Here is an 11,073-nt window from a genome sequence, read left to right as displayed (position 1 = left end):
TCTTTCTGGATGTTGTAATCAGAAAGAGTACGGCCATCTTCCAGCTGCTTGCCAGCAAAGATAAGCCTCTGCTGGTCAGGGGGGATGCCCTCCTTATCTTGGATCTTGGCCTTTACATTTTCAATGGTGTCACTGGGCTCCACCTCCAGAGTGATGGTCTTGCCGGTCAGGGTCTTCACAAAGATCTGCATGCCACCCCTCAGGCGCAGGACCAGGTGCAGGGTGGACTCTTTCTGGATGTTGTAATCAGAAAGAGTGCGGCCATCTTCCAACTGCTTGCCAGCAAAGATAAGCCTCTGCTGGTCAGGGGGGATGCCTTCTTTGTCTTGGATCTTGGCCTTTACATTTTCAATGGTGTCACTGGGCTCCACCTCCAGAGTGATGGTCTTGCCAGTCAGGGTCTTCACGAAGATCTGCATGCCACCTCTCAGCCGAAGGACCAGATGCAGAGTGGATTCTTTCTGGATGTTGTAATCAGAAAGAGTACGGCCATCTTCCAGCTGCTTGCCAGCAAAGATAAGCCTCTGCTGGTCAGGGGGGATGCCCTCCTTATCTTGGATCTTGGCCTTTACATTTTCAATGGTGTCACTGGGCTCCACCTCCAGAGTGATGGTCTTGCCGGTCAGGGTCTTCACAAAGATCTGCATGCCACCCCTCAGGCGCAGGACCAGGTGCAGGGTGGACTCTTTCTGGATGTTGTAATCAGAAAGAGTGCGGCCATCTTCCAACTGCTTGCCAGCAAAGATAAGCCTCTGCTGGTCGGGGGGGATGCCCTCTTTGTCTTGGATCTTGGCCTTCACATTCTCGATGGTGTCACTGGGCTCCACCTCCAGGGTGATGGTCTTGCCGGTCAGGGTCTTCACGAAAATCTGCATTTTGACCTAGATTTTAAGAGAAAAAAAAAGAAAAAAAAAACGTAACATCTCAAGATCTTTGTATTAGAGGGGTGCCTGGGTGACTCAGTGGGTTAAGTGTCTTCACTCAGGACACCCACTTAGATCATCAGAGTCGTGGGAGAGAGCCCCCGCAGAGTCAGGATCTGTGCTAAACATGGAGCCTGCTTGGGATTCTCCCCCCTTCTCCCCACCCGCCTCTGAAGTAAATAAATCTTAAAATTCTTTCTATTACCCACACCTATAACCCATTCTCCAAAGCGAACAATTAACTTCATCTTCCAAGTGCTTGAACCACGTTAACATCGCTCACAACCCCCCCCCGTAGTATTCCTGAATCAGCCGCTGAATGAAAAATTTAATCAAGGCTTCAACTTAAACGAAAAATACAAGAAACAACAACAACAAAAAAACCCCAAAGGTTTATATCCAGAACCTTAATTACTCTACAGTCTTCTAGTCTTCCCCCGCACCCTTTGAATTTCCCCAAAACCTGAAGATACGTAGAATTTAAAAAAAAAAAAAAAAAAACAACAAACCCGAATCTCGGTAAATAAAAATTACCGTCTTAAGAAAAAAGTGAGGTGGGACCCTTTCGCCGCGCGGGGATTCAAAACTCAAGACAGTTCTGGAAAGCACACTAAACTACCTCTTTTCCTCCTTCCCCCCCTGAAGCAGACACGATAGAATCTCCATTGGTTAAGTGTCGGTTGGTCTCTGTGGGCGGGCGCGCGCGCCAACCGCCCCCGCTCCCTCCACGTAAACAAGGCCCACTCTTCCGGAAAGGCCCGGCGCAGCAGCGCCGCGTCACCTCGCCCTCCCCTCCCCCAACCCCTTTCCCTGAGGCGGCCCCCCACCACCTCCCAATCCGTCAGCCTGGTCTCGCTTGGAGCCCCTCTCCACTCCTCCTAGGTCTCGAAAGATGCCGGCCAGTACCTGTTAGCGAGTGAAGGACACTGAATGCAATCACGTCGACTCACTCAAACGCCAAGACACCCACACCCGACAATGCCAGCCGCTCCTGAACGCTGGCGGCTCCGCGGGGCTGAAATTTATGCAGCGTCTGTTGCGTGACTCATCACTACCTACGTAGCCGCCGTGTCCGTACGCGGCTGAAAGTAGTTCGCGCGGCCCCACCTCCCGCGGCCCGATTAGGCCCTTCCACTGAGCCCCAAGTTCCTCAGAGCCGAAGAAAAAACCCTAAAAAGTCAGCTCCCCTCTCTTCCAGGCGACCCTTATCCTCCCTTGGGAAAAAAGTAGGAAAATTATTTGGCGGATGGATTTGAGTTAGGGGACCTTCCTCGAAAGCTCTCGAAACTTCCTTGCAGCGCCGGCACTGATTGGTGAAGCGGGTGAAGGCGAGGCCGGCGCTGATTGGTGGGATACGCGGCGGCTCGGTTGTTGCTGGGCTCCAAACTGGGTGGGTTGGCGACGACGTTGCTAAGTAACTCAGTGCGCGTGCGCCACAGAGGCGCGCCATTGAGAGAGAGGGGTACTTCCGGCCGGTGGGGGAGGAGGGGTAGTTTGCTCCCGCCTCCGAAATCCCAAACCCCTCTAAGTCTTAGGTTTTTCCCGCGTTAGGTGGGGAAAAGGGTCTTCCGCAGCGACTTTCCCGGGGGCGGGGGCACCCCGGTTCGGGTTCGGAGGCGCTCAGGAGCGGCGCGGCACGCCGCTGTGTTTTATCAGTGTCTGCAGCGGAAGCACACCTTCCCACCCCCATCTTAACGCGAGCCCGTACGGGCTGGTTTCATTTTTCGCCGTTGGTTATAGCAGAATGAAGGAGCTTTAATGCGACTTTTTTTTAGAGTCAGAATGCTTTTGTCTTTTTCAGTCCCCGAGGAGAATCCGTACGCTAGACTCTAGGGTCGGGACATGGGGGGTGGGGGGCCGGCCTCCTTCCGTCCCCCACCCCGCCCCCCTCCAAGGAGGCCCAGAGGGACTCTGCTCGGGCCCCCGGTGACCACGACGGTGGGCAGAAACCTGCAGTCTCTTTCACCTCCTTGCTGTTTCCCCGAACTCTGGTTTGGGGGGAAAAAGAGAGCTGCGGATCGGGAAGCCGAAAACCCGCTTTGGGAGACGAGGAATTCGTGTACAAGAAAGTAGTGTTTTTCCTCTAAACGTGCGACCCTGTAAGGTGGCATTTCCCAGCTACGACCCCTCTAGCTGGTTTCCCTACGCCGTGGGTGTGGCCCCATGTCCCGCAAGGAGATAACCCGAGGAACGCCACTAAGGCAGGGGCGTTGGGTCTGGGTGACACGTGGCCCCGAGTCTGAGTCATGGAGCTGGGGGTGGAAATAAACAAGCAGAGGGTTGTTTGTGGCGCAATAACCAACCTCCCTAAGTGAGGGTAGTCTGCAGATGAGCACGTTAATGCAAATCAACGACAATACCCCTCAGAAAAGGTCGTCAGTCATTAAAATACAGCGTTTCTAAGCGTCCTTTTCCAAAACGGTGTCCGTGAGTTAACAGTATAGACAGGTAAATGACGAGTTTGACAACAGCTTAAGTTAAATGAACTAAAACTGGGTAAGGTCTGTTTACTAGAATAACAGATAAAAATGTTTCTTTAAATTAATTTTGGATTTGGAGGTCGATGATGAACATTTTTAAATTTTTTTATTTGTTTTTTGTTGAACTTAGAATGAGTCTGAGTTTGTGTCACGAACTGGCAGCTTCTCCTGAGTCATTGAGTTTGGGTGGTAGAATAATCTAGAACGGAGAGCTCCTGACGGATAGGATGACATCATTTGGGGGGTTCTAGCAATTGCCAGAACCAAGTTAGTCATACAGCTTTCTGGTTTAATGTTTTCCCAAAGTGGGGCATTTGGTAACCTCAACAGAGCAAAATGTTTTCAGAAGGAAAACAAGTGGTGTCCTTGTAAAACAAGGTGAATTTTTTATGGTCTGTTTATAAGTGAACATTTTAGTCATAATGTAATTTCCGGCAGTGAATTGTAAAAGATGATTTGTAAACAAATTAGAGAATAGAATGACAAAATCCCAAAGACCAGGAATTTGATATTTTAGCACAATACCTGGCATTGTGTTCAATACATGTTCAGTGAATGTTATGCAGTTTTACCTTTGTTTAACAGGGGGGGGGGCACCCCAATTTAGTGACAGCCTCAGGCACCAAAATACAAAGCTAAAAACCAGAGTTAATTTTCCACAGAGAAAATGTTTTTTTGCGTAGGCAGTTCCTTTGGAAAAAAAACAAAGATTCTAAGTAATTTCACTTGGCTAGATGTCTTTTAATAAAAATCTGTGCGAAAACTGTGCTTCCAATGATAAATTCACAGTTGTTTTCTTGACATTATCATCTGATATTTAAAATACAGAGTTAATAAGTGGTTTGTCATTTCCTCGTTTGGCTATTTATTTCAATAGAATTATGAAACTCCTGATTCATTACCAGCAAGTTAGAAACTGTTATTGAATGTCCACATGAACACAGGGAGAAAGTCTGTATTGTCTTTACATTTGGGCCTTAAAATTATGAAATCTGTCCAATAAAACATAGCTACTTTAAAATGTTTACTATGGGGCGCCTGGGTGGCTCAATGGGTTAAAGCCTCTGCCTTCGGCTCAGGTCATGGGCTCAGAGTCCTGGGATTGAGCCCCGCCTGCTTCCTCCTCTCTCTTTCTCTGCCTCTCTGCTACTTGTGATCTCTGTCAAATAATAAATAAATAAATATATTTTAAAAAAATGTTTACTATGGAATATTACATAAATGAAAGTTGGAGATAATAAATATAACCAACCACATAGCCAACACCCAACTTTATTAAATCCAAACATTTTGTTACTTGCTTTAGCTCCCCCACCCCCGGCAAAAAAAACCAGCATACTATAAAACTTATCCTCTTTCCAGTTTTAAGTGTACAGTTAAGTAGTATTAATTATATTTCACATTACTGTGACTTGTAGATTTCTAGAATTTTTTCAACTTTTAAAAAAAATTTTATTCATTGACAGAGAGCACAAGCAGGGAGGGGAAGCAGCAGAGGGAGAAGCAGGCTCTTCTATTAAGCAGGGAACCCAATGCGAGGCATGATCACTGGGATCAGGACCTGAGCAAAAAGCAGAGCTCAACTGACTGAGCCACCCCGGGGGGTGGGGGGTGGGGGGGCCCATAGAGTCATCTCTCAAAGCTGAAACCCTGTATCCACTTAACAACTACTCCCCATTTCTCCCTGCCCCCAGGCCCTGGTAACCACTATTCTACCTTCTGTTTCTATGATTTTGACCACTTTAGATACCTTATAAAAGTGGATTCGTATAGTATTTGTTTTCACTTGGCAACTGGCTTATTTCATTTAGTATAATGCCTTCAGGGTTCATCCATACATGTGACAAATTTGTTTTTTAAGGCTAATAGTCCATTGTATGTATATACCACATTGTGTGTATCTACTTATCTGTCTGTGGATATTTGGGTCTCTTCCACCTCTTGGCTATTGTGAAAAATGTTGCAATGAATATGGCTGTGCAAATATCTCTCTGAAAGATCCTGCTTTTAATTCTTTTGGATATATACTCAGAAGCAGGATTGCTGGATTATATGGTAATTCTGTTTTAAGTTTTTATAGTAATTCTGTTTTTAAGTTTTCCATAATGGTTGCACCATTTTACATAACCACAAACCATGTACAAGGGTTCCAATTTCTCCACATCCTACCAATATTTGTTACTAATGGGTGTGAGGTGATATCTTACTGTGGTTTTGATTTGCATTTCCCTACTGATTTATTATTTTTATTTTTAAAATATTTATTTGAGAGAGTGAGTGCACAAGAGTTGGGGAGGGTCAGAGGGAGAAGAGAAGCAGATGCCCCTCTGAGCAGGGAGTCAACATGGGGCTCAATCCCAGGACCCCAAGATCATGACCTGAGCTGAAGGCAGATGCTTAACAACTGAGCCACCCAGGTGCCCCTCAATGACATTTTATTTATTTTATTTTTTTTTTTTAAAGATTTTATTTATTTATTTGACAGACAGAGATCACAAGTAGGCAGAGATGTAGGCAGAGAAAGAGGAGGAAACAGGCTCTCCGCGGAGCAGAAAGCCCGATTCGTGGCTCGGTCCCTGGACCCTGGGATCATGACTTGAGCCGAAGGCAGAGGCTTTAACCCACTGAGCCACCCTCCTCAATGACATTTTAAACTTTTCTTCATTGTGTCTAATAAGTGAAACTTATTTGCTGTCAAGTCAAAGAATAATAGCTAGACAAAAGATGGAGATGGTTTTATAAGTTGATGTGTTGTTTTTGTGAGCTGTGAGAACACTTCAACACACATCAGATTTATTGTGGGAGCTGTCTTGGAAGCAGCTCTTTGCCCCATTTTGGTCGGTTAGTACATCTTCTGATATATAATACAATCTCTGAAATATAAAGGAATTACCCTACCTCACATTTGAAAATGCAGCAAATATGCATGTGAAGTTAGCCCTTATATTAGTCAGTTCTCATAGGTATATATTTACTACAACATATTTATATTCCATTATAATAATTTTCTCCAAGCAACTGTTTCTGGGCACTGTATGCTCTTGATTTGTGAGTCAAGAAAAAAAAAAAAACACTGGGTCTGCTAGTTCATTCATCCATGAACAGACATTTGTTCAGCAATTTCTGGGTGTAGGAAACATTGGGATTATTGACTGGGACAGGACCTGGGCTCCACCCAAGAAAGTTCTGGTCTCAGTGCCAGTGAGGGGGTTGGTGAGGACTTAGTGTCTACCTCAGAGAGTTGTAGGGTGCAGTAAGTTCATGCACGACAAGAGTTGGGAAGCCTGGCACATAGGGAGAGCTTCATGAGTGTTAGCCACTGTTCTCAATCTTGAAAGGCAAAAGGCCTTTGTGGTTAAAATATAAGCTGTACTGTCTGGGTTGGAATCCTGACTGCTGTTTCCTCATTGTGTAACTGGGGATGAATGATGTCACTTCTCTGGGCCTCTGTTTCTTCATCTGTATCGTAGAGTCAGTAATAATTTCTTGCTCATTGATGTTTTGAGGATTATAAACGGACCTGCCTCATAAAGTGGAGTATACAGGTAAAGTGCTTGGAATAGTGCCTGCCGTATAGAAAGCACTCAGGAAATGCTAGCTATATAAAAAAACTGGAAGTACATACAGACTTCTAGGAAGGCCCAGAGGAGGAAGGAACAGTCTGGTGCCTGGAGGAGGGTAGGAGAGGAAGCCAAAGGTTTTGTTGGAGGTATTATTTAGAAACCCAGTCACCAGGAGTAGGTTCATCAGGAGGGAGCAGGTGCAAAATGAGAAGGCATGGCACGTTGAAGAAAGAGTGGGGTAGCTGTGCATGTCTGGGATTTAGGGTGCCTACATGTAGGTCCATGGTTTGGGAAATGAGGCTGGAGAAGCAGGCAGAACTCAACTGTCCAGCAACTTCTGTCCCTTCCGCCATGCTGGCCATCCAAGCTTTCTCCCACTTCTGGACCTTTGCACTTGATGTTTCCCTGGCCAAGAGCCTTTCCCATGGCCATTTCTTTGTCATAATTCAAGCACTATAAATATCACCTCCTCGGAGCACCTGGATGGCTCAGTGGGTTAAAGCCTCTGCCTTCGGCTCAGGTCGTGATTCCTGGGTCCTGGGATAGAGCCCCGCATCAGGCTCTCTGTTCAGCGGGGAGCCTGCTTCCTCCTCCGTCTCTCTCTGTCTACCTCTCTGCCTACTTGTGATCTCTGTCTGTCAAAAAATAAATAAAAATCTTTAAATAAAAAAATAAATGTCACCCCCTCAAAGGGGCCACCTCTGCCATCCACCCTTGCTCTCAGAACTCAGTCACAGCACCCTGGTTACTTAATAACAATTTCATGTTTACTCGGTTTATCATCATATTGCACACATTTTAAAAAAATCTGTTTGTCTCCATGCTAGAATATAAATTCCATGATGGTACAGGCCACATCTCTCCAATTTATCACCATGTCTCCAAACGGAGCCAGCCAGCATAGAGCCTGATACATAATCAGTGCCCAGTAAATATTTGTTGAAAGAATGAGTGACTAATGAGTTGCCTTATCATGCCAAGGACTTTAGATTCCTTGGGTAGGTGTTTTGTGTGGGAATGACATGATCAGATTTCTTCTGTAGAATGATAGTCTGGTGACATCATAGCAGGTGAACAGAAGGGAGATGAGCTCAGAGACCAGGACTCCGGAGATGGTGGCAGCTGTCTATGCAGGAAATGATGAACATCTGTAAGTAAGTAGATCAAGTCAACAAAATCCAGCATCCCTAAAGAAAACAGGAAGAAGTGGTAAAATCAAATAAAAAACTGGACATTATTTAGTTGTACTTGATCCTTACTTCAGAAAAGAACCGAGATGACTGACTTAAATGTACGTGACAAAATTAAAAGATAAGAGAATGTGGGAACTTACAACAAAAGAAGAAAGAAGAGAAAATTAAATTAGTGAGATGAGAGGCGCTCGGGTGGCTCAGTAGGTTAAAGCCTCTGCCTTCGGCTCCGGTCATGATCTCAGGGTCCTGGGATCGAGCCCCGCGTCGGGCTCTCTGCTCAGCAGCCTGCTTCCCTTCCTCTCTCTCTGCCTGCCTCTCTGCCTACTTGTCATCTCTGTCACATAAATAAAATCTTTTAAAAAAATAAATTAATTAATAAATAAATTAATGAGATGAGTATAGAACATGCTGGCATCAAAGTCTGTCCTTTTGCTAGAGGTGGGCCACAGGTTTAGTGTTTTGCTTTCGTTGTTTTTCCAGACAGTCCCCCCCCCATATTGTATGGAGAGAGACAATTACGTAAATTCATTTGATGAGAAAAACTGTAGTATAGCCATACAATGGACTACTACTCAGAAATAAAAAGAAATGAACCATGTAGACACATAAGAACATGGACGAATCTCAAGATAATTCTGGAAAATGCAAACTAATCTATCAAGAGGAAAAGCAGATCAATGATCAATTTGGGATGGAGGCAGGAAGAAGGAGTGAGGTGGGATGGGTTATGAAAGGCAGGAGAGGGCACCTGGGTGGCTCCGTCCTTAAGCGGCTGTCTTCCGATCAGGTCATGATCCCGGGGTTCTGGGATCGAGGCCCGCATCGGGCTCCCTGCTAGGTGGGAAGCCTGCTTATCCCTCTCCCACTCCCCACTGCTTGTGTTCCCTCCCTCTGTGTCTCTCTCTGTCAAATAAATAAAATCTTAAAAATAAAAAAGAAAGGCAGGAAAAACTCTGGGAGGGCGAGGGAAATGTTTACTATCTTGATTTTGGTGCTTGTCTCATATCCAAACTTACCGATTTATAGAGTTTAAATAATTTAGTACAATTTATCGTGCATCATTTATTCCTCAGTAAAGCTATAATAAAGTTAAATTAAGCAAACATCTGGCAGAGCAAATCCGTGAGATAGCTCAGGTAAATCCTTAAAGAGCACAAAGATGTCTCAGGAAGTGAAAGGAGACTGATTCCAGCAATTAAAAAAAGATTAAAAATGGTTCTTAAAAGATAAATGTTACAGGGGCGCCAGTGGCTCAGTCGTAAGCATCTGCCTTTGGCTCAGGTGCTAATCCCAGGGTTCTGGGATGGAGCCCGTGTTTGGCTCCCTGCTGGGTGGGAAGTCTGCTCCTCCCTCTCCCACTCCCACTGCTGTGTTCCTTCTCTCACTGTGTCTGTCTCTGTCAAATAAATCTTTTAAAAAAAGAAAAAAAAATGTTACAGTCTCCTTTTATAAAATACAAAGATGTATTTACCCGGTTTGAGACTTATTATGTTAATGTTTCAGACATTAGTGTCACCCTAATAGATCTTCTCTCTTTGAATTTATTTGACCCCAGAAGGAAGGTAAAGAACAGGTTCCTTAATTACTGTGGAATTAAGAACTTCCCTTTGAATCCAAACAGGTCTGTTGTCAGAGGACATATCAGAAGACGTGAATAGTAACAAGGGTATGATGACCAGTGACCAAGGGTCACCCTAAGTAACGAATGCCTGATCAGGACGTGCTCCTTTCCATGTTTTCTTAATCCTGTGAGACATGTAAGATACGCTCCCTTGCTATGCCGTGTGTGTCTTGAGAGGAAGAACCGTCCATATGCAGATTTAATGATCACTACGGTGTTTTCTGGAGCCTCTTAATTATACCTCTAGAAAAGGGTATAGATAGCAGATTTTTTAAAATGGCGAATCAAAGTAATTTACACATTTCTGAGGTGGGAAACGTATGTGTGTTGCTTCACCTTAGAGCACACACAACTGGTTAACTTCGAGTGAAAGGATTACGATTTTGTTGATAGTTGTGCCAGGCCCTATGTTTATCACTGTATGCCCTAATCTTACCAACAAAATAACTTCCCAAAGTAAATACTGTGATTGTGTCTGTTTTTACATACTCCTGGGGAAAAAAACAGGTAAGTGGCCTCTAGTCACATGGCTAGGAGTGGCAGAAGTGAGATTTCAACCCAGGTTTGCCAAAGTCTAGAGCCCTCTGAATCTCTGTGCTGATGGTCTCCAGGGGTCCTTTAATGGTTACTAGATAAAGGCTACAGATCAGGTTCTAAGCTTCCTAAGTGGCCAAAGCAAAGAGAAAAACATGATTAGGCATATGTCACACTGTCCCTAAAATCCAGACAGACTGATTTGTTCAAGAGAAACAGAACTTGTTCTTAGACAAATGTCTAATATAGGTGTAATCTGTGGCAAATGGATAATGCTCTCTCTTACATCCCTCCAGGGGAGAGAATCCAGAATTCTGCTGCCCTAAGACAGAGAAGTTCTGGGGTTCTGTCTAATGTGGAACATGTTGACTAAAGTTAACGATACTCTATTGTACACTTAAAAGTTGCTGAGAGTAAATCTGAAATCATCTTGATCATCGTAAGTCATCACATTGTATGTCTTAAACTCACGCGATATTATTTGTCGATTATATCACAGCTGGAAAGAAAAAAAGAATTTTACTACAGTGATTACCTGTGCTGGTCCTTGATGGAGAGAGACTCGAGTCTCGCTGATCTGGGAGGGTCCAACCCAGCTGATCCAAGATCTCGGATGGTGTGGCTTGGAACAAAGAAAACATTATATTTGGATGGAGCTGGGCCATATATGCACTGTCAATGCTTTGTCAAAAGCAGTCTTTGTAAGAATGGGACTGCAAATAATTGCTCCAGAAACAATCCAAATTTCCTCATACTTAA

General features: G+C 44.6%; 1 protein-coding gene and 1 long non-coding RNA gene across 6 annotated transcripts in view; both read right to left on the bottom strand.

The window, feature by feature from the left end:
• UBC (ubiquitin C) overlaps positions 1-1,939 on the bottom strand; it is a 27,271-nt gene extending 25,332 nt beyond the window's left edge. Inside the window, 3 exon segments of the mRNA XM_059378455.1 lie at position 1; positions 3-881; positions 1,830-1,939. The exon segment at position 1 is cut by the window's left edge and continues 46 nt beyond it. Of these exon segments, the coding sequence (XP_059234438.1) occupies position 1; positions 3-875 (874 nt within the window). The 5' untranslated portion in view covers positions 876-881; positions 1,830-1,939.
• Positions 1,940-4,138: 2,199 nt separating this feature from the next.
• LOC132003764 (uncharacterized) overlaps positions 4,139-11,073 on the bottom strand; it is a 31,317-nt gene continuing 24,382 nt past the window's right edge. For 3 of the 5 annotated variants that reach the window (XR_009400294.1, XR_009400296.1, XR_009400298.1), the window contains 2 exons: positions 10,850-10,936; positions 5,896-8,153 (listed from right to left, as the gene is read on the bottom strand). This is a non-coding gene — a long non-coding RNA (uncharacterized LOC132003764). Of the gene's footprint in view, positions 4,563-5,895; positions 8,154-10,849; positions 10,937-11,073 lie in introns of those variants that run through there. The other 2 variants (XR_009400295.1, XR_009400297.1) reach the window with 2 other exon arrangements.

Source organism: Mustela nigripes, chromosome 16 (assembly GCF_022355385.1).
Source record: "Mustela nigripes isolate SB6536 chromosome 16, MUSNIG.SB6536, whole genome shotgun sequence".
NCBI classification, from domain to species: domain Eukaryota; kingdom Metazoa; phylum Chordata; class Mammalia; order Carnivora; family Mustelidae; genus Mustela; species Mustela nigripes.
This window is presented reverse-complemented; position numbering and strand designations above follow the sequence as displayed.